Below are 26,364 nucleotides of genomic sequence, written 5' to 3'. Positions count from 1 at the left end.
ATAAAAATTATTTTGGCCATAAACTGTAAAATAATTAGAAAATGATCATTAGAAGACATGTTTAAATTATTCAAACTCTCAAAAGACAAAATTCTTCAAATAGTTATATTTAATAGTTTGTGATAAAAATTATGTATGGAAAAACAATGATGAAATATAAAACTATTTTAATTGATACTGTATTTAAATGTTTAAAATCATTATTGTAGAATATCACCTTAAATTTGGGTTTATTTTGATAAATGTTCTTGGAATAAATTCAAAAATAATTATTAAATGATAATGAATAAGAAATGATTAATAAGCATAATTATGAAATATTTAAATGACTAGAATCATTCTAAAGATGCATCGTAACATGACATTTTTTAATGCTTTCAAATATTTTTCGGATAAATTGTCAAAATAATTATAAACAAATGGAAATACAATAATGGAAAATAATTACAAAATGATAATTATGAAATATTTTTTTAAATGATTAATCTAATTATTAAAACATTTAGATTATAAAAATATTTCTCGAAATTAATCGTAATTTTGAATATTCAAATAGTTCAATTACCTGCAATAGTTTTTTTCTTATTTTAAGTGTTTTTATTCATCAAACTGAGACGACCTAGTATTAAACTTCACTATTTTTCCGCTAGAACTTTTATATTTTAGCTTAAGTTAAAGAGAATGTATAATAAATTGGAAAATAATAATTGCAATGCTCTATGTTATCACTCCGTTCTGCACACTCAAGGATCTTGTGAGTGGGCGTGACCACGTTTACTAAGTGCAGCGCGATGAAAATGGAACACATGAAAGGAGAACTGCTTCTGATGGTGACCTTTCTATGAATGTCTCTATTCCCTGTAGAAACCCCCCACTTGGCTCAAGACCTGGAGGACCGCAACGTGGTAGTGGGCGACACGGTGGCCCTTCAGTGCAAAGCGCTAGGGAGTCCCCCTCCCCGCGTGACCTGGTTGCACGACGACCAGCCCCTGGGGCCCTCGGAGCGCCATCATTTCACACCCGGCAACCAACTTCTGGTGATCGGGGCCGCCACCTTAGAAGACGCCGGCCGCTACACTTGCCTCATGTCCAACACGCTAGGCACCGAGCGGGCGCACAGCCAGCTGCTGGTCACCCGGCGCCGAAGCCCCTGCGCCCCCGCCGCCGGCCTCAGCACCGTCACCGTGGGCATCGTGGTCATCGCCGTGGTGACCAGCATCGTGGTCACATCTCTGGTGTGGGTGTGCATCATCTACCAGACCAGGAAGAAGAGCGAGGACTGCAGCGTCACCAACACAGGTAGGACGACGATCCGGAGGGTTCGGGATGGAACAGGAAGTACGTTGGCGGGGTTTGGACGGGTGCTTGAAATCCTTCATATTGTTTTTTTAAGGAAAATGCTTGAAATTGTTGCCATTGCCAGATTTCATGGCGGTCTTACTATAAAGACCACGGAATAAAGGAAGTATTTTTTTTGGTGGGCTGTCATTATGGTGTTGTAATAGCTTCTTAATCACTTAAAAAATGGCTTTCAGCTCCTCAGATTTTTGTTCTCTAATAATGTATTATCAATAATCATAAAGTAATTATTTAGTAATTAATAATTTCATGTTTTGCAGGGGATCCCTGCAAAACACATGAAATGTACATTAAGATATTTACCAAAAAAATGGTAAAATACAAAACAATTTTAGCTTTTCACACTGAACCGATTTAAAGTCGAACAACAACACAAAATCACTGAAAATGCAAAACAATAAAATGAAAAAATATAAATATTCAGTGCCATAAATAAAAAGGAACCATATACAATTCTATTTTAACCACTTTAGAGACAGATCATCGGAAAAACAAGAACAGCAGTCTCTAAGATTACAAGATTGAACGCACTCTGCTTCGGAGCAATCAAGATCTTTAAAATGAGTCCAAAATGGGCTCATTTTTCTGCCTTTTATTATTACAGTACTTTTTTGTTTTGTTTCCTGTATTGTACACAATTTTTACCCATAGAGCCCTTTCTGTGTTTGTAAACAATTGTAATGTAGCCAAGCTGCGCGTTCATTGTTAAAGCATAACGGCAGAATTCATGTCAGTTTACAGCAGCCCATTGACAAAAAATATTGTTGGTTATAGATAGGAAGAGCTCAAAATAGCCCAGAATATGTGCTTAGGACAAAGTTAGGGATTTTATTTTAGTCATCAAAGCCAGAAAAGAACATTCTTTTTGATCTGTGCTGGATACCTTCATTTGAAGGTACTGGAAAAATTGGCCTTGAAAGAAAAAAAGTGCTTGAATTTGGCCAGGAAAAAGGTATACTAACCTTGCATTCTTTTAGGGACCTGAAACTGTGATTTGAGGATGGGTTTTATCAAAAAAAGTATGTAGGATTCATTTACTTTAAAAACGTCCAGTGATTAATTTCAGTTCATCAAATATCAACTTGTCAATTTGTTACACCTCCAATAATTATTGGTGAATGATTTCCGCTAAAGACGGAAACTGATTTGAAGAATTCTGTTATCACAAGGTATCAGAAAGATGAATCAACTTTAATTAATAGCGTCTTGTGATTAATTTCAAATCAAATATTAACTGCCGCTTCATCAACACAGGCAAAGCTACACAATATCTTGTTCAGAAATCGAACATGGAATCCATTTGACGACGTCAACATTTGGTCAATGTTTGTGAAATATTCATCGACTTTAATCAAATATGAACTTCATTGTTATAGCTTTAAAAGTTAGCGAAAAATGTGGACTGTTTTTTTGTGGTGCGAATAATTTGAGTTAATCAAATATGAACTACGTTTGATCCAGATTCAATAACTCTTGGCGAATGTTTTCTGTTAAGAATTTTTAATCCAAAAGGTAACCATAAAGCTTAATCGTCTTCAAAAACATCTGGCAATTTTTTTGAGTTAATCAAATATTAACTTAAATGATTACCGGCAAATGCTGCCCGGTAAAAAACTTGTATTATGATTTAACATTTTTTTTAATCCAAAAGTATTCAAAACAATAATCCTATTAAATAACGTTTGGCAATTTGAGTTAATCAAATATTAACTTTTTTTTTGTTTTTTTACGGCTCTAAAAACGATTAGCAAATGTTTACTGTCAAGAAACTCAAATTGTGATTCAAATTGTTTTGAATCAAAAAGTATCCAAAAAGAATAATTGTCTTTACTAACGTCTGGTGACTAATTTGAGTTAATCAAATATTACCTCGATTATTTATTACGGCCCTAATAATTACTGGCAAATATTTTAGGGTGAGGAACTGAAAATCGGATTTAAATATTTTTTAAAAGTATTCAAAAAAATGAACCCACTGGCGATTCATTTGAGCTAATCAAATGTTAACGGCGACGTCACGTATGTTTCGACAAGTTCGGGAATCGAACGTGGATCCATATTGACGCCCACTCTCCCCGACAGATGAAACCATCGTCCCCCCCGACGTTCCGAGCTACCTTTCCTCCCAGGGAACCTTGTCCGAGCGCCAGGACGTGTGTATTCGAGTGGAGACCGCCGGCGGGCCTCAGGCCAACGGGCACATCGGCAGCTCTACAGGTAGGGTGACTCGTCAGACCGCAATATCAATAGTCCAGAGAATGTTTCCATTTTTAAAGTAGTCTTATTGATTCGAAGGGCTGCACAGAACATTTGCAGCAAATTGGTATCATTGTTGACTAGAGGTCGACCGGTTATCGGCACCCAAATTTGGGAGATATTGTTATCGCGATATTAGGAAGCTGATAACAAGCGAAACAGTGGAGCTGAGCCTATTTTTTTTAGAATAGAAGAGAATATACTTTTATTGTCATTGTTACAAAATGGGTTGAACATATTGTGACAACGAAATTGGACGTGGCACTCCAGTTTACATTTTACAGTGAGGATAAAAGTAAACAAAGAAGATAAAGGAACAAAGAATATGTTTGTATTCTTCTTGTTGCAGGCTTTGTTTTTCTCCGGGAGGGGGTGAGGGACAGACAGAGATGGCTGGATCCAACTAGGTGGGGGGAGGGGGGAAGCTCTGTACGCATGTTTGATGTTACTGTACACACGGTCCAGCGTTTTTTTCCCCTGGCTGCTCAGTCCACGTATTAAATGAATTTGGGAAGTACAGTCCTTAAGCATGCCTGATTGAAGTCGCCGGCGACGATAAAAGCTCCGTCGGGGTGTGCAAGCTGCTGTTTATTGATGGCAGCGGGCAGGAAATGTAGCGCTATGCTAATGTTAGCATCTGGTGGAACGTAAACCACAATCACAATGACCAGTTAGGTCTCTCTGTAGATAGAAGGGTCTACACGATACTGCTAGAAATTCTATATCGAGTAAGCAGTGTGTGTCAATGATTCGGCTGTTATTACAGCGCATAGTCCCCCACCCGTTTTTACCGGAGTCTCAGTCGTGCCGGTGTAGCGTGCGTCCTGCTAGTTGGACTGCGGCGTCGGGGAAGCCTAGACTCCGTGATGACAAAAATACTGCAATTTCTGACGAAGCTGTTGTTGGCGATCCGCAGCTCGAATTCACTCATTTTGTTGACGATGGATCTGGCATTGGTCAAGAACATGCTCTGAAGCGCTGGTCTGTTGTGGTAGCCTTTTTAGCCTAGGCCCGACCGGCAGCTTCGCTTTTACTTTTGCTCCCTCCTCCGTCTCAGTTGTTGTCGGAAGGCAGATCACCCAGGGAGATCCCAGTGGTCTCTGTATATCCCTCGGGATGTTGTGGATGTTATTGTAGTCGTGAAAGGAGTCGAAGGGAAAATATGAGGGATAAAAGAACACTGAAAACAAAAAGTTTTCTTCTCCTGCTTCTGTCTATGACGCCTTCTGAAAGAAACTGGGGAGGAGCCTCTGTCGCAGAAGCCCTTACTCTGCACTGTCTGCAGTCACAGGCTGAAGTGAAAATTAAGTCTGTCACGAATATATTCATATCTGCAAATAATTATCACATTCGCAATTAGCGTCTTTATTTTCTCCACCCCCCTTGTAATCACCGTTGAATAAAATGTCAAGAAACTATCGACGTGTAGCACAAACAGCAAAACATTGGGTTTGCCTAATTTCCCTAAATAATCTGAGGTAAGATCGGGCCTAAAAACATTCAGCCCGACTCGACCCGAGTCGCGGGTATATAAACCAAACACGAAGCTTTACTTCGGCTGTGTGTACTTTAGCGCCGAACCGTGCGTTTCATAATCTGCAGATTCTATGCTGCAAGTAGTGAAAAATTTGCCCAAAAACCAGAAAGTTTGTAAAGCTTTTAAGCTATTGGCAAGAATTAGAAACGACTTCTGACGTGAGGGAGGTGGAAGGAGGAAGCCGCGCGTCATTCACCCCAACACAGAGGAGGAATATTTATTTGGATTTAGTGATTTGGAGTTAAACTGATAGTTTAGTAAGAATTTTCTTTACCTGAATAATTACTTGGGTAAAAGTAAGAACGTGCTGTGCAGATTCTCCTCAAAGGGAAAAACAAAAAACAAATGCGAGAGACAGAGAGAACCCTGACTTAATGATTGACATTTTAAGGGCCCAAGCTCTAATCTAATTCCCCTTCAAACTCAGACTTTCCTGCCCTTCCTATAGAACAAGAGTCGTGATCGTAGTCTGTATAACAAGTTTATTAAAAATATGATTGGCGAGGTTAAAACAAAAAAGCCATCATCGCCAACACTGGAGGCAACCCAATGTAGCCAAACGCGACTCGTTTCACAGCTTTGGGGTGATAATATCGCTTTCCTTTTCCACAGACAACCGCACACAAACATCTTCCAGTCGTTAAACACATTAATTCAGTCATTTAACTATGTAATGACTAATAAAACGATAAACAATCGACCTCCGTGTTCTCAAACACAAGCTGTTTTATCACCAAGAAGATAAAAATTCAGTATCACAAAAATCAGTTTCCATTAATAATTGTTTTAATGGTTTATAGATAATTCATCAAAATATGACAAGAAGCAAATACATAATTATCAAAATACATGATAATGTGGTTCCAGGAATCAAATGGACTGAACCATTTCGAGGCAATGGAGTTTCTCCGACACTGCGTTGTTCACAATTTTTGATTTCAGCTCGCGTTTATCATATTTAAGTTTATCCCGATCTATATTAAGGAAAAGAGTTTAAAAAATGCTCTCATTTTGGGGTGCTTGAGTCTCCCAAAAACGGGCTGGTTACGCTAACATTCACAACCATGACTAGTAGTACACAAGTAGGCAATAAATAGGGTACTATATTAGCCATGTGCTATGATTTATTGCGGGGGTGTCAAACTCATTTTAACTCAGGGGGCCACACGTTAGAACAAACATTCTGTCGGGGGCCTGACTAGTAGATTCAAGGGAAAGAAATAAGAGAGAGAGGGAGGGAAAAGGAGAGAGGGCGGGACAAAGAAAGAAAAAGGGAGAGGGAGAGAGCGTGAGAAACAGAAGATAAAAAGTCGTGAGAGAGGGGGAAAGGAAAGGAAGAAAGAAATCCAAAGAGAAATGGAAAGACAGAAGGAGAGAAAAGAGAAAAGAAAGCACAAAGGGTATGAAGAGAGAAAGAGAAAAGAAAGAAAAGGAAAAAAGGAAGTTCGAGCAAAAAAGGGTTAAAAGACACAGAGAGAAAGAGACAAAGAGCAACAAAAGAAGAGAAAGAGGGACACAGAGTGAAAGAGACAGAGTGGGAGAAAAGGGGTGGAAAAGAAAGAGAGAGAGAGAGAAATACAAGTACAGTGACTTTGTTCGAGGCACCTGGCTTTGGCAACATCAAGTTGACATATTTCAACCTGCAGCTTGTTTTTCTCTTGCGCTTCTCTGAGTGTTGTCTCGTGGGCCAGATACAATCCCTTAGCGGGCCTGATCCGGCCCGCGGGCCGCCTGTTTGACACCTGTGCCTCATTGTAATGCAGGCTTATTGTATGAAGTTGTTGACTAATGGCTGTAACCAGGGCACCTTTGTGACAGAGAGCCTGGTTTTATTGGATTTCCCCGAGTAAACCACCACACCTATTACTCATGTTAGTTAGTTAGTGTTGAAAGTCTAATGTATTTAGAACAAATGTTCTTTGTTTATTTTTGTATTCTTGAAAATTTCTTAAGCCAATTTTTTAGCTTGTACAACAAATGGACATCGACTCCAAATATTGATTATCGGCCTCCTCCGAATACTAATAATCGCTATCGGCATTGAAAAACCCGTAATGGCCGATCCTTATTATTGACTGCCAGCACCTTTTAGAATCATCATTTGTCACTTTTTTGTGATGTACTTTAACTTGTTTATAAACAAAATCAGCATGAAACGTGCAATTTTCGGACACGCAAGCAAATGACATTCAATTTGAACATTTTAATAAAATAAATTTAATTGCCTTATTTGTTTTACATTATATATATTTTTTTAAAAATAAATATTTCAAGAAATTCCATCTTAATTTTTTTTTCTTCAGTGTGAAAATATAGTAACGATTTTTTTTTTTTAACTATTTTTCTTATTTATGAAAAATATACATTAATAAAAATACTGTATATAGTTAAATAACAATCCATAAAATATTTAAGTGAAATGTAGGAAAATAATAATTCGATTTCCATTTAAGTCTTATTTTTTATATTTATGAATACAATTGATGAAAAATATGGTAAAGTGCTAAAAATAATCCTTAAAATGTTAATGATAAATATTACACTTACATTTTAAGGATGATCTTTTCCCCATGATTAAAAACATGTTTATTAATGTGTTGTAAATTTATCAAGTCCGCATTAAAATATTTACGTAAAAATGTAGATATATAGATATAGATGTATAGATAGATGGATATATATATATATATATATTTTAAGGATGATCTTTTCCCCATATTATTAAAAACATGTTTATTAATGTATTGTTAATATATCAGGTCATCCTTAAAATATTAAAACTGATGTTTACATTTTCCCCATTTACAATTTATTTTTCTAAATATAGTAAAAGACATTTTTTATTGAACTATAATACAGTAAAACTAATGGGTGAGATTGTATTGGATTCTTTCATGTATTTTTCTATAAAAAAAAAAAGCTTGTTTTTAAGTTAAGAATATTGTAAAGAATTACTTAAAATGAGCAAGATGATATCATTAGATTTTTTTGTTTACACTGCCTTTATTTTCCAAACCGAACTCCCAACGGACTTTGCAATTTCCTCCCAGGTTTCGAAGGTCCCGTCATGTGCTCGGAGTGCATGGACCCCGGCGATCACTACTCCAAAGACCCGGACTACCAGGTCCAGGCCTTTGCCCCGGGGGTCCTCACCGAGTACCACCAGCACCCGGCCCCCCCGCCTTACTCGCGCTGCCACCCGGAAGAAACCATTCCCGTCCGCAACGGGAAACTTCACGAGGAGCGCCGCGCGCCGCCAGAGAATCCGTTCCACCGGGAAGGTAAATTCCATCCCCGGATTTCTCGCTTACGCGTGGAGGCGGATGCCGGATCTCGGATTCGTTGATCGCTCGCCTCGACTTGTCCTGCTCGCTACAGAAATGCTTTACACTGACTTTTCCACCGTTAGCAATGTCGTTTTTTTTGTGGCAGTACAGCGTGACCACATTAAGAGGTGTACTGTTGTTTTCTTGCAACCATATATATTTATTTTTATTTAATTTTTTTTTTTTTGCTAGAATAAACAGTAAATTTCACTACAATTGCGAGTAATTTAGTTGCAGTTTCAATCCCTCTACTTTTGTTATTAGTACAGAGGAAAGTTACAGGTAATGGACTCAGATTGTGATAGTAAATTTATCCATTTTTAACCAGCATCAATTTTAAATCCGACCGCTTTTGCGAGTAAAAAAGTCGCATGTTCAATCTCCATGCGAATTTCGATTTTGTTCGTGCCGAAGGAAGTTACACGTTGTGCGACCAGATTGATTTCTTTTTGAATAAGCATATACTGTATATTTAGCTGCATTTGCGGGTAATTGAGTCGCATTGTACAGGCCTATACTAAATATTAGTTTTTGCAGAGGGAAGTCACAGGAAATGCAATCACATTGTGTTTTACTGGCATGAAGTATAAATTGGCTGCATTTGCGAGTAAATAATTAAGATTGTGTGGCATGTATAAATATATCGTTATTACAGGCATGTATTGTTCATTTGGCAGCATTTGTGTGTAAATGAGTCACATCATTCAGACCTAGACCAAATTTGGTTTTGCTTATTGTTGGCATTAGGGGTTCGGTGTCTTTTCCCAAGGACACTTTGACATTTGACTCTTGATGAATCAAATCTTAGACCTCACTGGATATCTATCTATCTAGCTATCTCTCTCTCTCTATATATATATATCTCTCAATCTACATATCTCTATATCTCTCTATATATCTATCTCTCTATCCATCTCTCTATATATCTATTTATAGATATATCTATCTATAGATATAGATATATCTATATCTATAGATATATCTATAGATATAGATATATCTATATCTATAGATATCTATAGATATATCTATATCTATAGATATATCTATATCTATAGATATATCTATATCTAGATAAATTTTTCTTTTAACAAGTATAAGATAAATTTAGATGCATTTGCGGGTCAATTAGTCACATTTTCCAGGCCTACACCAGATCTAACTTATCGTTTCTACAAAAGGAATTTACGGGTAATGCACCTCCATTGTGTGGCCTATAAATTTGGCTGCATTTGCGAGTAAACAAATCGGTTTTGACCCTTATTCTCAATACTAATTTTTGTTTTAGGAATGAACTGAAATGCATTGTGTCACCAGATTTATTTATATTCGATTTAGTACAATTTGTAAATTTGAGTTAATATGCAGGTAAATCAGTCGCATTGTCGATAATCCATTTTTTCAAAACTGCAGATGGAAGTTACATGTAATGCAGTCATATTGTGTGAGTAGATAAATATATGATGAATTTGCAAATGACTCGCCGATGGAGCTTCGTTTTGAATCTCGATCCCTGACCCATCTCATTTTTCCATCTTCCTCCCAGCCAACACGACGGTAGAAACGTCCGAAACGTACACGTCGCAAGAGGATTCTTTCCACCCTCCGGTCAAGCTGGCAAGCCGAGGACATCTAGACAAAGTCTCCGAACCTGAACTCAGACAGACTCTGCTTTCTAACGGGCACGCCGTTCGGGACGAGAGCGCCCCCTATGAGGAGAACCGCCAACTCTCACTGGACTCCTTGTAGCTGCATGGACCTTTTTTTTTTTTTTAGTTTTGAATAGTTTGCACTGGGAAACAAACTGCTACCTCATATCGAGGCCAATCGTGGTGGATCTTGGGGGGGCCCGGAGGATTCGGACTTTGAAGGCGGAGCTTGAGTGGGTGGCGTCCCATCTGAGCGTATGTGCTGTACATAGATTAAAAGAAAACCTTCTGTTAGGAGGTAAAGAATTCTAGCTCTGAAAAATGTGACTTGCATTTGAAGCAAATACAGTGCAGTGAAAAAGTGCGTGAACTGTGAGGATTTTTATTTTTCTACCTTTTTTTATAATCATACAGGCCAAGTATTCAATTCTCAAGTAAACAAAGGAAACAAACATTAATACAATTTGTACTTTGAGTTCTTAATCAAAAGTGGGCCAAATGAATAGGAACGTCAATCTCTTCTGTTAAATAATCTTAATTTAATTGCAGGTAATATTAAACATTTTTTGGAGAAGATCTTGAACGGGTGGCAGTTTTATCATTCCTGTCCATGGCATGGAGATGTAAAGCAGCCCCAGATGATTTCTCCTAAAAATTACTCTCCCCCAAAAAAAAAAAAAAAAAAAAAGGGGCATGGTTCCGTCCTCACATGGGTCGTCAGGGAATCACCTCCTGTGATGTGTCTAGGGGGAGTAAAACCTGACCCATCCCTATCAACACTGGTTTTCGATAAAACAACAGATACCGGTACCAGATTACATGGTATAAAGTACCAGGAAAAGCTTTCTAATCTTACTCCGATACAGCATTTTCATAATCTGGTCACCGTTAGTTTTCGTTGTAAAGCGTCATCCTGCTAAACCATACTTCAAACTAGATCCTAAACCACTGGGAAAAACCATTTTGTCTCAGGATTTTGAGTATAACATACAGTACATGCAACCACTTTTTCACGGCACTGTGGACGTAGGAAAGCATGTACAGTACGTGCACGTGCGGGGGACATTAAGACTGTACATAAGAGTTTTCTTATATATCTTTTACAAAAGAATATTTGGATTGATGTGCATGGCAACAAAGGAGTGATATTTTTATTCAAAAGACAAAAACAACAAAAATTGTATTTCAGCATTTACCAACCGTCAGCTGTGGTGCCTTATTGTGTGCTCAAAGAAAACAAACTATAATAATTATGCTCACTTTCACTGACACTGGTACACGATTGCAAACACTCGATTGCACTTGAATGTTTCCTTTCCTCTGAAACGATTTCACCTGTCCAATGATTGACAACTTTTCTTACCCACTGATGTTGTTGTACGAAGGATGATCTTTGTGTCGAGGAGATTGGCGCCAGCCAACGTAAAAGCATGCTAGCTTTCTCCGCGTGCAGCAGTTACGTTGTCACTGCTGTAAAGCGGATTTACAAAAGACCGAGATTGCAAGTTGTGAACTTCAACTGTTAGGGTCACAAATAAAGAAGCGAAGAGTGCCAAAATGTAACAAAATCTTGCTACGCATCTTGTTAAAGGATTTTCCCATTTTTTTTTAGAATAAGGTGTCATCATTTGTGCCAACTATTCCTTAAACAACATTTTCATAATTTAATATTCTATAATCTGAAATTTGGGGGCATCAGAATATACTAATGATTATTTTTCATCTTTTTATTTAAAAAAAAAATTAAAGTTGGGTTGGATGGACGGTGTGATTCTAAAGATCAATTCATCATGTCTGCCCTTTAGTCCCGCCTCCATTTTTGAGAAACATTTCCAAAGTTCTAAATTCAATGGATTCGTACATTATGATACAATGTCATTCCCATGGTTTTATTTACAAGGTGTACGCGTGATCCTGAACATCGATTTGTCATGTCTGTCCTTCAGCCCCACCTTGTTTTAGTAATTAAATATTTTATATTTTAGGGTGTCGTAATTAATAATTTAAATTTCATTCCCCTGGTTTAGTTTTAATTATACATTAAAATTGGTGGGTTGGTCCTGTGCTTGATTTATAAAGCTGATTAGTCATGCCTGTCCTGTAGCCCCACCTCTTGTGCTAATTTCATTTGCACGTTTAAAAAATAGATAAATCATCACAGTTGATGGATTACTCATGTCTGTCCTGTAGACCCCTATTTTTCTTTTGAATTTTTTAGCGCATCATACGTATCAACGACATTAATTTCATTTTATGGTAATTCAAAATAAAAATGTGTGGGGCCCGTAGCTTGATCTTTAAAATCCATTAGTCATGTCTGTCCTATATACCAGCCTCTTAACGTTTGATCGACAGGAGTCATTTTTCCGTAAACCAAATAAAGACGCCATTAAGGATGAAACGGTACATAAAAGTAATGATGTATTAAATACAAATTATTTTGTCATTAAACATTTATAAAAATAGATTTCAAGTACATATTTCATTATAAGGTTTTATGAAGTATTATCTGTATATTAGGCAAATGTTTTTGTTGCGTTTTGTCACTCTTGGGCTTCCGTACGAAACAACCACAGGTGTCGTTCAACGTTAATTTATTTGAAAACACATTGAATGTCCGTCTTACTGCCATGCTATTGAAGTGTCCAATAAAATCTCTTTGGCTTCACCGACGCGATTCCTCGTTTCGTTTTGAGTCCCGGCAGCCGAGTTAGCCTTTGAGTCTTGCCGGTGACGGTGAATTCATCGAACCAAATGGAGCGTAAACGGCATGCCGAGAACGGAAGGCCTTGATCTCGGAGGCGCACACGTAGCGTAATTTCCAAACAGGAATCTTTCCCCATGCCGCAGAGACGTTTTAGCCCCTATGCGGGCCTTTTTTTCGAATCCGAGCGACGGGGTCGGTCGACTCGGGCTCGGTTGACGTGAGGTCCTGCAGGCGGCGGCCATTGTTGTCGGACAACCTGGTGACAAGCGGCGTGACAAACAATCGCACCTGTGCGGTATCGGTCTACAGCAGTGCTGGGAACGTTACTTTGAAAATGTAATCGAGTGACTCACTACTTCTTCCAAAAAGTAACTAGTTTACCAGGTAAAGTGACCATTTCCCTCACTTTTAAAATAAGTGGTTAAATGTCAAAGAATTTTGAAATTTACCGAACAAATACAAAACACCGCAGTGACGTCTTTGACCAGGGTTTGCTTATAAAGATTCATACTACTTTTAGAAACATTTTTTTTTGGCCCGGCTCTTTTGGGTCCCAAACATCTCTTCAAGTTGTTTTTGTTGCTTTAATCCATACCAATTATTTTGTTACAATGCACGGAATGACTGAAAAAGGGAGAACTAAAGCCGAAAAGACAAAAATGTGAATCAAAGTTACAAAAACAAGTGAGATAAAAGAAAAAAAACTCACATTTTCGTGACTCAGCCCTCATTTATTTGCCTTTCTTTTCGGTGCATGAGTAAATACCATCCTCAATCGCCATCAAACTATCGTATAAACTATATATGGTGACCTTATCCGAAAAGATGTCACGTAAACAACTCTGAGGAGAGCGGGAAACTGTTTGTGGGAGCAGCCACCGTGGGCAATCTGCGCCCAAAGTAACTCACCGCTTTTGACCGCTAGTAATGGTGGAAAAACTCATTAGTCAGATTACCCTGATACTGATAAAATAAAGGCATTATTTATAACGCCGTTATTGCCAATAATGTTCTATAGAACAATTGGCTCACTCAACCATTAAAACACTCCAGTTAAAAATGACTCATCACTGGTTAACTATTTTCAGAACCGGTGCTAGGTTGACTAAAAGTGTACTAAAGGGCTACTTGATGACCAAGTACCACGTTGGTGTTCTACAATTAATTTTTTCGATCCCTGGCAGCTTTTTGTTGCCGTTTTCGTGTGGCCGCGTTCCAATACATTATCTCTAATCGTATGTTACTACGGCTGGGGACCGGCAGAGCAGACTTGTCAGGCCTGGCGGCTGTTTTTTTGCTGTTATTGCCATCTAAAATGAAGTGCACCCGTGGAACCACAATCCAATTTCCCTGATGACTTGTTGCTGCTAGTAGGGACTAGCAGAAGGCACTTTTATCAGAGGTGTGCCGGGCGACTCTAGCTGAACACATTTGTCTATTAATAGCCGCAGAGTGTGCCATTGTGGCCTGCCTAAAATGAACTGCACTGTTTTGGCAGTGATCTTTTATCCCCAGTCAACTATTGCTAAGAATGCGGGACCGATAGAGCAAGGGTCTTTTTTCATTCTTTCTTCCTAAAATGAACAGCACCTGGGCAGCTGTGATCCATTATCCCCAAGCGAGTATTGCTGAGAGCAGGGGCTGTCAGACCATATTTTTATTTTTCCGTTCGGGCTTCTATTGCAAGTCTTTGGCTCGCCTAAAATGGGCTGCATTGTTTTGATAGCAATATATAATATCCCCAGTCGACTATTGCTGAATGTAAGGGCCGAGATAACAGATTTGTGTCAACCGTTGCAGCTCTTTTCCCCTTTTTCTTTTTGTCTAAAATGAACTTCACCAGTGTGGCCGCGATATATTACTCCTGGTCAACTATTGCTGCAAAAAGGAGCATGCGTTACAACTGGGGATAATCATGGATTTTTACATATCAAAGAAAGGTTTAGGACACCATTAACAGCAATAAACATGGCAATACAGTTGATATTTTATCAAGTTGGCTCACGTGCCAAAAATATTCAAATAAATAACGCACATGTGCACAAAAATAAGTTGAATAAGCACAACAATTGCTTATTTAAAAACCCTTCCCAAAAAGACACGCGATTTTCGTCGGAATTAGAAAAAGGCCTTCCTGCTAAGAACAGTCCTTGGGTACAAAAAGGTCTGGGGTCGATCCTCAGGACAGGATGGTTTGCCGCACTTTCTCGTAAGCTCCCAAGAAAATGAAACCCCCCAAGCTGATGAAGGTCATCCTCGGGATGCTTCCTGCAAAAAGCCTGAAAATAATGAAAACAAATATAAAATCAAAAATGGACAATAGCGAAAAAGTTGACCTGAATTATGAACAGTTGTTTGATTTTTGTTTTTTTGTTTTTCATCTATCCATCCATTATCTGCACCGCTTATACTCGTTAGGGTCGCGGGGGTGCTGGAGCCCATCCCAGCTATTTTTGGGCAGTAGGCAGGGGACACCCTGAACTGGTTGCCAGCCAGTCGCAGGGCACGGGGACAAGACAACTCACTCTCTCATTCACACCTAGGGACAATTTGGACCGCCCATTTAACCTGACACGCATGTTTTTGGAAATGGGAGGTAACCGAAGAGCCCAGAGGAAACCCACGCAAGCACGGGGAGGACATGCAAACTCCACACAGGAAGGTTCGATCTCAAGTGTGCCGCGGACGCGCTAACCACTCAGCTGCCGAGCCGCGCCATTTTGATTTTAAGATAAATCAATTCTGTGCTCTCAAGCCTGTCCTGGTTACTTGGAGCAGTTTTCCAGAAGACAACATCCCCCAACCACCACCCGCCATAGAACACAAATCTCCTCCCACAATTCCCTCACACCCAATTTTTAGGGGATTTTTCCTATTTTTCTTGTGGTGTCATTCAAAATCTCAGCGGGCTGTCTTGATGCATCCTGGCTCATTTCTATTTTTATTTCATCATTCCATGTCCCCCAGCCACCCAAAACATAATTTGCTTACATTACAGGCTCTCAATATTGATATTTTCTCATCATTTTCGGTCAATTTTCCTGGATTATATTTTTGTAGAAATAAAGACAAATTGTACCATAAAATTCGGACTATAAGCCGCGACTTTTTTCCTAAACTTTCAACTTGTTATGTTGCAGCTAATTTATGCATTTTTTTCTCTATTTTTTTCTAGGACTTTTTCATGCATATGGTATTTTTCTATTTTGATTGGTAAAATATAGTAAAATTCAAAAAATAAAACAAATAGTAAAATCAGCAAAAATAATAAATTTTAGCCACTTTTTCTAAATAGAATCTCATAATTATCTTTAAACATGAAAAATCCTTTTGAAAATACACAGAAATGTCCAATATGGCATAATTTTCTTATGAATCATTTATGCTAATTTCCATATCTTAGTAATTATATAGATATATATGTATGTATTTTGTTTATTGAAAAGCATTTTAATTTAGCAGAATTAATTTTCTTGTTTTGGGTAATATTTTCTTATTTTTCAACAAAATGCATTATCTCCAGACAGAAGAGCAGTTTCAGCGACAGACTGCTGTCACTGTCTTGTACTACGGACAGACTGAAGAGATCTTTTCTTCCTCATGCCATGAGGCTCTTTAACTCCACCCGGCAGAGTTAAGGCCCACATTAAACCACACCACCTACATTGGATATTACCGAATCTTACTGCAATATGTATTCTGTGTAGCACTATTTAGTTACTCTATATAACACGCTACGGTGGGCATTTGCACGTCACACTGGGTATTTGTATATTGTACTCTTTTGGCTTATTATTGTACCGTTCTCAGCTCAGGGATGCTGCTGGAAATGTGAATTTCCCTTCGGGGATGAATAAAGTATCTATCTATCTATCTATCTAAATAGATAATGAATGTTTTTTTTCCCCTTATTTAGTTTTAGCAAAATTAACTGTTTATCCAATACTCTTAGACAAGACTTATTTGTCTTATATTGCAAATATAGATTTCAATTTTTCATATTTTACTACAAATAAAATGGTTTATAGAATCATTTTGTAAGTATCTATTCTCATATTATAAAACGAAATATAACACATTTAACAATATAATGAACGTATGTAATTTGTTTCCCTATTTCAAACTTTTTTTTGCAGATTACACCAATAACAATGGAATTAGCTTTGTTTTTAGTTCATTCGCTTAACACGCGAAAGGTCCCCGATTTGAAGCATATGAGAGGGGATGGGCGCCACCAGGCTGTACTTTCCCAAGACACACCACATGAAATGGTGCACCTACGGCCCGTGTGGTTAAGGGATACAACCAACCAACCAACAAAAATCAAAACAAGAGGAGTGGCGGCAATATTAGAGACAATATTGCAACAGTGCCCCACCCTCCCAAAACTGCTAGGTTTGTGTCCCCTCGGAATTTTCACTTGTTTACATCGATGTCTGTATAACAACAAGCTAGCTATTGAGTTTTTGGTGAGTGTCCCTGCTCGCCCGGAGTTTCCCCCGGGAAGGCGCACATGGAAGCAGTTTGGAGCTTCGCTGCACTGCAATTGGGCCTATTATGATAATTACGGCTTTAAAACCACGGCAATTTGTACAAGCTATCCCCAAGGGTTACCACAAGACTTTTGGCCCTGTGGTACAACGGCGACCCCTACAGTGTACCGCACGTTTCTTTTTTTTGACATAGTTTTTATATTTTTATGTTGTCATTTTATAAGTATTCATGTATTTTCTTAAATACTGAAAACAAAAGATTTTTCTCCCACTAACGTGGTTTCTCATCTCTACAGAAAGCTCATATTTTATTCTACGGCGGGAACTAACACGGCTTCTTCAAAAACTAGCTTTTTTTTAAGCTAGCCTAAATGAGCAGTGCGCTCTGTGTGTGATGTAAAGAGGCAGACATAGCTAAGGACACCATTAGGCTGCTCAAGGGTAAAGTGTGAACATGACCACTAAACGGTGAGAAATGGGCGTCTATATAAGGCTAGGTTCACACTCCAGAGTTCTGCTCAATTCAGATTTTTTTTGTGAGAGTTCACATTTCCAAATAAATGCGATTTGTATGCGATCTCCTGTGTACACACCACCATTTCCCACTTTCGCAGAAGAGAACGCGACGTCACATGCAAAGCGTTTTTAGCGGAAGTGCTCATGGATGCTAATGCCGTAGCGTATCTAGCAATTTGAAAGTTATTGTGCTACCGGAGGCTGAGTTTTCCCCTCAAAACTATCAATTTTATCCAAAACCTCACTTTTCCTCCATAGAATGCTTTCCATGTTTTCATATTTTATGGTGTGTTGATTGCTACGCAACGCGGAATAACACGGAAACCAAGCAGCGGTGAGAGAATTGAACGTTTATTCATAGATGGTTCGCAAGTGGAGGAAGTTGAAAAACAAACTGACAAGTTCTTATCCGTGTGTTTTACTTTGTAATCAAGACTTAAATAAACCACAGCCAAACTCACCTTTGCACCCGCTGTCATTTTTAAACACGCACTCTTGTAATTCTTGTCTATATTGTTTAAAGGCCACTGCAGCGATGGGCGACCCCCTACAGTCTACGGCGCGTCCTTTCCATAAAGTTTTAATACTTTTATTTGAAGATTATGTTGTTATGTATTCATGTATTTTTCTTCTATACTGAAAACAAAAGACTTTTCTTCCACTAGCGTAGTTTTCATCCGTACTGAAAGTTCATATTGGCAAGAACTAGCATGGCAATCTTTTTAGTTGAAACTAGATTCTCCTTATTGTCTTCTGCACAGAAAACTAGCAATGTATTCTAGGTCAAAAATTGCGTCCTCTTCTGTGCGGAAAACTAAAATCAGCTTCTTCCATGCCAAAGATTAGCATCCTCTTTTCCAAAAACTTTAATTTATATAAAAAATAGCCTCATTCTCTTTTGCTTAAAAAATAGCTTTATCCTTTACGCCAGAAACTGCAGTTGTCTTTTCCTGCTCCCCAAAAAAACGTAGTCTACTGTGAATATCCTGCGCCCTATCCTCCGGTTTCCCCAATGTATGTGTTGAATACAGAAAAAGAACCAGCTAAGGAGAATGCGCCTCCTAACACAGTGCACCGTATGGTCGTGAAAAGACAGTAGTCATTTCTGGCAAAAACTAGCGCCGTCTTTGTGAGGAAAGCTAGCTTAGTCATTTCTCTGCTGTAAGGCTGGCCGCACCTTCTTTTTCGCTTCTAGTTTTTAGTCAGATAACTTGAAAAAAATGTGACTTATACTCAAATGTGACTTATTTCCGGTGATATAACCATTTATTTTTCAGTTTAATTATGCATTTTTTTGCTTTGTGTGACTTGTTTACCATTGCAACATATAGGAACCAATCGGAATATGAATGAAAATATTTGTTTTCATGCATTTCCCAAGGGAGGCCATGATATTTCGAAAGGGGTTTCAGACAAACTCACCCGGTGAGGCCTCCACTCTTCCACACGTCCAAAAGCACCAGCGGGATGTTGCCGTTTGCAGTGCTTGACCCGGCCTACAGAAAACGAGGCAGACAATTTTAAAAACAAAACAAAAAAAAGTCTGCTTAATTTCCTGCTCAGTCTCCATCCGGCCTTCTCATCAGCCAGGTGACAATTCGAACACACCGCCAGACAAGCCGCTAGGCCATTTGCCCGACCAAACACGCAAGCTTATGTCGGTGTACACAAACGCAGACGCCTACAGTCTGCTGCTTCTTATTTACACAATAAAACTAAGCCGGCTGCTCGGTTTGGGATCCGTGACTGCGGGGTGGCAGAAAACCCGCAGAGGGGATAGAAGGAGGGAGGTAGGCACACATGGCAAAGAGACAGAAAGTGAAGTCTGTGTTTGGCTCGTGGAGCATGAAGGAAACAGTGGGAAACGTCTGCGTTGGATTCCCGATGAGTAGTATTTGTATTAACTGCTTATTTTAATGTATTTGCACAAAGGCGGGTGAAAACAACAACTAGAAAGTTGTACTTAAAGACACTTTTATTTAAAAGATTTCAGAAAACAATGCTATACAGACGCTGCCTTACTTAGAAACGGATGGTCGTTCGTAAGTTGAATTTGTTGCTTCAGTGCTATATTTTGTATTTTCAAGGTTTTAATACGTATGTTTAAGGCTTGTATAATTAAGTAACTTTTATTGTTTTGTACTAAAAAAATCATAAAATAATATGCTCTATAAAGATAAATAAAGTTAAGTGTAACTTATTTTTGGAAGACGCGCTTCAAGAGGTCTTCCCCAGTGATAAAAAAGGCATTTAGACCATTTTCTCAACCGCATCAAGCTTTTTTATTTCACTTATTTCAAAAGAAACAGCTCTCCTCTTCTTTACACCTTACACCAACCATATTGAATGGATGCATTAAATATTAAACAATGAAAATGTCAAAGTTCTTAGCGCACTGGAGATAGTATCGACAGTATAGAATGTTTACACACGAACTAGGAAGTAGAAGCCGAATTTTTTCTTCGGGGGTATGCTGGGTGACCTCTCACAGTGCCACCACAAGCCGCTAGCGGCGGAAAGAAGCACTACAGTAATGTGTTGTACTCTGAAAAAGGTGCACACAATTCACAATCTAACTTACAGCAATGTTCGGGTATTTTTCGACATCCTGAAAAAAATGTTTGTATCTGCCGTTATAGCAAGTTGAATGGTCATGAGTAGGGGAGGGTCTGTATTATTCTTTTTTTTCAAATGATCTGTATCAAAATAATACAACGGATTACTGTATTTATTCCTGTATTACGCGCACTCCAGTGTAACGTATTTTTTTTATCAAAAAAAATCAGTATACAATCTAGTTTCACTTCACCTCATCTAAAACCTGCTTTGCAGCGGTGAGAACACCCAATACAAAAAGGCTTATATACATAAAACATAAAAGGCATTATATTTTATCTCATCATTGCACTATTATTATTCACAGTACTAGAAACAAATTTCTATTTTGTTGTGCATTTCTTATGTGACATGACAAGAAATTCTATTATTTTAGTCTACTCTAAGCTTTGTAAGTGACAAATGTTGAATACATGCAGCCATGATCAAAATCATTTATTAAGAACGTAAACTATGGACAACATACCAACTTAAAACTGACTATGTATTCATTTAATGTCCTTCAAAGTCTGATTCATCATCTGATACACCAAAGAGTTCTTTCCCTAGTCACGTTTTTTTGCTTTTATTAATACCTTTGTTTTCTACACACTAGGACTCTTACCGCCGCACCGGGGTTTGATTCCTGTTGCAGCCAACATTTTGCGATTGTGGCCAGCGATATTTTTCGACTGATCAATCGCAAATACAGTAATATACTACCATAAAACCTCATGTATAACGCGCACACAAACTGAATTAGTTTTTTTCCAGGTAAAAAGGTGCGTTGTACACGAAAGGAAACGGTAGATAGAACACCATTACAGTAGTTTGGCTTTAAACATGATCATGTGTGTGTGTGTGTGTGTGTGTGTGATCTAAAACCCGACTACCAACTCCGATACCATTCAAATTGCTGCGCTGGCTACAAACGGGATGCAGATCATCTTGACGGCACTACGCTGAAAAATTCAAAGGAAGCCAGCCAAGGCCAGAAAAAGAGCAAGGACGTCCTGCGAAAACTCTCCCAGACGAGCAGCCTCGAGATGGAAAATGTTCTGGTCCTCCCCCACTGACACAAACCATGCACTCACAAACACGTCTTCCCAGCACTGTCCGCAGTCCAGATGGGATGACACATGTGTTTCTTCTGTATCCTAGTTCCACATCGTTCAGTTTGCGGCCTGTGCGGCTTCACCTGACATGATTGTTTAGAAAGAGCGAGAAACAGAGCGGGACATTTTCATACCTTTGCCAGCATAATCCGGGTTTTGGCCACGTCGAGAGGAGTAGTGACCAGCGCTGCAACCGCACCTAAAGTGAGACATAAATATTAATCAAAGTGCAGAGTTCGATAAAAAAAATAAGCTGGGTGGGCGGTGATATATGAAAGCAGCTATAAACGCCGAAGCGTCGTCAGGTGAGAATATTAGCCAACTGGGAGATCCTCTATGAGGTTAGAGGAAAACACGCTTTAATCCGACTGAGTCATTCCTCCCTTGAGCAACAGAAGGTGACACATACTGAAGGTGATGAGATAGTGGTGGAAGTGACTGGAGGGGGGAAAGATCTTTGTCATTTAGAGTATTTGTCTTATTTCAATGTTTATTTGCCAGTGCATTTTTACGGGGAAAATGATAAGTATTGTGATTTTGCAGATGTTTATGTTCTTTATAAGTATAACTTTAACAAAAAAAATCCCTACTAAAACCAGAAATGTCCAACATTTTTGCAAATCCGTTTTTTCCCCAAAATGTTTTTCTCTTATGTTACATATGCAGAATTAACTTAATCCAATATTTTCCTTTTTTCATCATTTTTCTCAAATGTTTTCCTTTGGTAAATAATAAATATCCAATAATTTTGCTGAGATTTTTAAATAATTAAAACTTTTTTTCAGACATGCTTTTCCTTTGAAAAATATTATACGTTTGCTGAATGTATTTTTCTTATATTCTTTCTGATAAAGTGATAGTATTGCAATTATCTTTTTTATTTTCCATTTTTTAAAACCGATTTCCCTAATAAAAAATATTAATAATTTTGCAGAGTAATAGTTTTATAATATTTTTCCTGAGATTTACTAAGATATGTTTGCATGTTTTTTTCTAAGGGTTGCAGTTTCACATTGAAAATAATCCATTAAGTACATTTGAATAAAATAAGATAAAATAGGGAAAAAAATAAATACTTAGTGATTTACATTATAAGCCACAATGAAATTAAATGAAGAAAATAGATTATTTTCTAATGTTGTGTGAGAGATGTGATCATGCAATAAAAACTGTAAAAATACATGCGGCTCGTCTGCGTCGGCCTCCCAGCCACCTTTTCACCTATCCCAACTTCCCCTCTCCCCCTTTTTCTTTGCCAAAAGCGGCACCCATAATCCTCTGCACCTGCAAAAGCTCCGCACAGTGCAGCCTGCCAAGAGTGGAGCGTGTGACCTCGTCTCTGGGACCATCGAGTCTGCAACAGAGAGAAAAGTAGCCAGACAATAAAAAAAAAACCGTTGATGAGGAAGAGCGATAAGAAACGAGTCGGGAAATGGAAACATTGGGATTGCAGAAAAATACCGTATTTGTGATAAGGAACATTTAACTAACAAAACTGCAGACATAAAGAACAGCGTGTTTTGGCGTAACTCATTCACAACCAAGTAAAACTAAACTTTGATTTATTAGGCTATCTAAGGCTGTGAATGGGACTCATTCACTTTGTCATATACAACTGTGTATGGTAACAAATGACATTCATTTACTGTAATTGAAAAAAAATTACTAAATCTTATGCAGGTTTGGGGAGTAACGGAATACATGGAACGGCAAAAATGATGTTGGCAAGCTGTTTGGATTTATTTTCATTTTGTTTCTGTCGCATTTTATGTTAGTTTTGCCGGAGATCAAAGAGATCAAAGCCAGGAGAGAAAGCTTACCACGTGTTGTGAGTCATCATTTTAGATAGATAGATAGATAGATACTTTATTCATCCCCGAAGGAAGGGAAATTCACATTTCCAGCAGCAGCATCCCTGAGCTGAGAACAGTACAATAATAAAGCCAAAAGCCAAAAGAATTCATATTTAGTTTCTTTTGTCTTTTATTAGCATATTTGGTATTGGAGTAATCCAAAAGTAATTGAAATAATCAAGTTAAAGTAACCCCACTCAACCCTGCTTATAGTTATCTGACAACTTGACTGTGCATAAGGGAAAATTCCCAAATGTAATATTAACCGGAATATGATGTTAAAGTGACAATGTGTAAGAATTCACCAATTGAGGTCATTGTAGTTTAGAATGCATTCAAAGAATACACTTGATGGAATCCCGATTAATATCACTTCACAAATTCCAGAAACCTTCTCCTATATTTTCTTGCGTGAACAAGGATGAGTTTTTGCTAGCGAACTCAAAAGCCTGTGTTAATCCCCACTAGACCCAACTAAAGATCCAACAAGCTAGATACACTCCAAGCGGCTGTGAAGATCGAAAAGCTTGAGTTGGTGTAGGTGTCGGGACATTTTCATACCTTTGCCAGCGGTAGGAGCTGCTAAAAAGGGCAGTAAAGGATTACATTTGTAAAACGTTGGACTTCTTAATTATGGAACCCTGTGGAACACGAGTGACAATGAAGCCGCTAAAAATAACAAAAGAACAAGCGGGGAGCCCCAGCCAGCAGCCAAGTGGCTAACATCAGTGGCTAAAGAATGAAACAGTGGGGAAAAAATACCGAGATGCCTAAATTATTGTACTCTGCGATTGTAACATACAGGGTTTTGCTGTGGATATTAGCAGCAGTTAATTGCTAAAAGGCCAAAAGAGGAGGGGTCGGTGGATCAATCCAAATATCGATATTAATGATACTGGTTGTAGGATCAATACTTCGATCCTCAACTAGTTTTCCTAAAGCGCCGCTTCTATGGCTAGATAACGCAGCCCTTTTATTTCTTGGCCACTTTCCTTAGCCACTCTTAAAGTCAAAGCATGAGCAAATGACAACGGGCTCACTTTGAGCACCTCTCCCTACAAGGCCTGCTGCTGAATCCTGATCTCCAGGCAGACAAGATGGACAAATCTATGCGCCCACACCTACCAGAAACTAAAAATGGCAGAAGCAAGCAGGAAAAGCGATGAGGACTTTTTATTCAATTACAGAAAAGTACAACTCCAGGTTCGCGTGGTAGTAAGCTTTTGTGGCAACACAACAAACTTACATAAACACATGAAAAAAGAAAGCAAGCAGAAAAACAATGTTATATAGTATTTTGTTTCATTGCTGCTTTTTTTGGTTTGACTCTCCTGGCTTTTATTTCGAAACTGTTGTAAAAGAAATATTTCTTTTTTTTTTTTAAATGTTAAAGTTTGCAATATTGTTATTTAATAAAAATATGACTCATTTTTAGAGCCTAAAATATTTGTGTTGTGTTTATGGTAATTATAAAGTAATTAAGGGAGCAAAGGTTCAATTGTTCAATGATCATAACATTTCCAAGAAAAATAAGACGGTATTGGATCAGTATCAATCGATACTACGTTGTATTTAATTGGATCAGATCGATAAAAAAAACTTCCCGGTACACTCCTGCCCGCAGGACAAGCTAGCTTCGCAAAATGGTCATTCGGGCTTCCGTAGTATTATTCAGTATTTTTACACCACTAGAGGTTGCCATAAAATTCAGACTGGCGCTTTAAAAAAGTGGAGTAAAGTGTTTTAAGTCTGAGGATGTGGTTCGCTTAACAAAGGTTTGTTGTGAAGGAAATAAATAAGAAATGACTCAGTATTAAGCAATTGCCTTCTTTGTAATTATAAAGCCTCCCTGTCTTCTTTCCTTTTGAAAGCACCTGAGGCCCCATGAGGTCGTCATTCCTCATTCCGCTCACGTCCCCTGATACTCATCCAGGTTGAGACAGCACAGGGCCATAAAGTTTGATCTTTTCATTGGCTGACATTTTCTCCCTTGACGACGGCGCAAAATCGCTGTACCGCAGATTTCAAATTTAATGCTCCAATCCTGGCTCTGGTCTTTCTGTTTGGAGTTTGGTCGTACCCGTTTAAAAGTTTTTCAGATACTGTTCACTTCTCCGCACATTACAATCAACTGTAAACGGGTGAGATTGTGTGTGGCTTATGTACCGTATTTTCCGCACTATAAGGCGCACCGGGTTATAGGGCGCACCCCGAAAAAATGGTTTTTGGTCCTATATTTGACATACATAAGACGCACCGGATTATAAGGCGCTACAATGGGAACGTGGACAAAACAGTCAGATAGTTCAGTCCAACTTATTACCCCCTTAACATTCCCAAAGCTTGCAAAGACGCAAATACGTGTCGAGAACACGTGCGGATGCGGTGTCCATACGATGTCACTCAAATGCATCGTTCCATCATTCGGAAGGTTAAAGTCTTGGGATTCAAGAAATGCCAACCATTCCTTAGTTTCTATTTTCGCTCGCAACTTTACTGTGCATATGACAATAAACACTTGGAGTTGAGTTTAATTTAAAAATAGACACTCCATTCCATCCATTATCTGCACCGCTTATCACAGAAACATCGAGTTCAGTCAGAAACAAGATACAGGGAAAATATATAGCCGAAGTAGCTCACCGAAGTCGTTGTGTTCAATAATAATGTGCAGCCATGGTCCTCTTATATCCGTGAGTTTAGTAAATCCAGGAGAATAAAATATTTACAAATACAGAATAGTAAAAAAATGCTTTCTGTATGCCGTCAACCATGTGCTATACGCATTCATCTTTTTCGGCCAATTGCAGGCTTTGTTTTGCCGCTTCAGCCAATGCCAGCCTGTAAATGATAAAAAGGATCCGCCCCTTGACCTCCGAATAACTTTAGCCAATAGTGATCGATTCAAATGACACATTGGTTAGCCAATGAAACGTCGGTAAATAAATCCCAGCATAC

The 26,364-nt window shown here is 38.4% G+C and overlaps 2 protein-coding genes across 2 annotated transcripts in view; one reads left to right on the top strand and one right to left on the bottom strand.

Moving 5' to 3' along the window:
* Positions 1-12,804, top strand: part of lrig1 (leucine-rich repeats and immunoglobulin-like domains 1) — a 63,382-nt gene extending 50,578 nt beyond the window's left edge. The window contains exons 15-18 of the mRNA XM_088338697.1: positions 865-1,299; positions 3,442-3,576; positions 8,203-8,433; positions 10,025-12,804. Coding sequence (XP_088194823.1) covers positions 865-1,299; positions 3,442-3,576; positions 8,203-8,433; positions 10,025-10,227 — 1,004 coding nt within the window. The 3' untranslated portion in view covers positions 10,228-12,804. The remainder of the gene's footprint in view (positions 1-864; positions 1,300-3,441; positions 3,577-8,202; positions 8,434-10,024) is intronic.
* Positions 12,805-14,803: 1,999 nt separating this feature from the next.
* slc25a26 (solute carrier family 25 member 26) overlaps positions 14,804-26,364 on the bottom strand; it is a 60,030-nt gene continuing 48,469 nt past the window's right edge. Inside the window, exons 7-10 of the mRNA XM_088338698.1 lie at positions 22,838-22,907; positions 21,688-21,752; positions 19,266-19,339; positions 14,804-15,113 (exon numbers count right to left, since the gene is read on the bottom strand). Coding sequence (XP_088194824.1) covers positions 15,014-15,113; positions 19,266-19,339; positions 21,688-21,752; positions 22,838-22,907 — 309 coding nt within the window. The 3' untranslated portion in view covers positions 14,804-15,013. The remainder of the gene's footprint in view (positions 15,114-19,265; positions 19,340-21,687; positions 21,753-22,837; positions 22,908-26,364) is intronic.

This window comes from Urocampus carinirostris, chromosome 6 (genome assembly GCF_059441175.1).
Source record: "Urocampus carinirostris isolate Australia breed hairy pipefish chromosome 6, RoL_Ucar_1.0, whole genome shotgun sequence".
Classification (NCBI taxonomy): domain Eukaryota; kingdom Metazoa; phylum Chordata; class Actinopteri; order Syngnathiformes; family Syngnathidae; genus Urocampus; species Urocampus carinirostris.
This window is presented reverse-complemented; position numbering and strand designations above follow the sequence as displayed.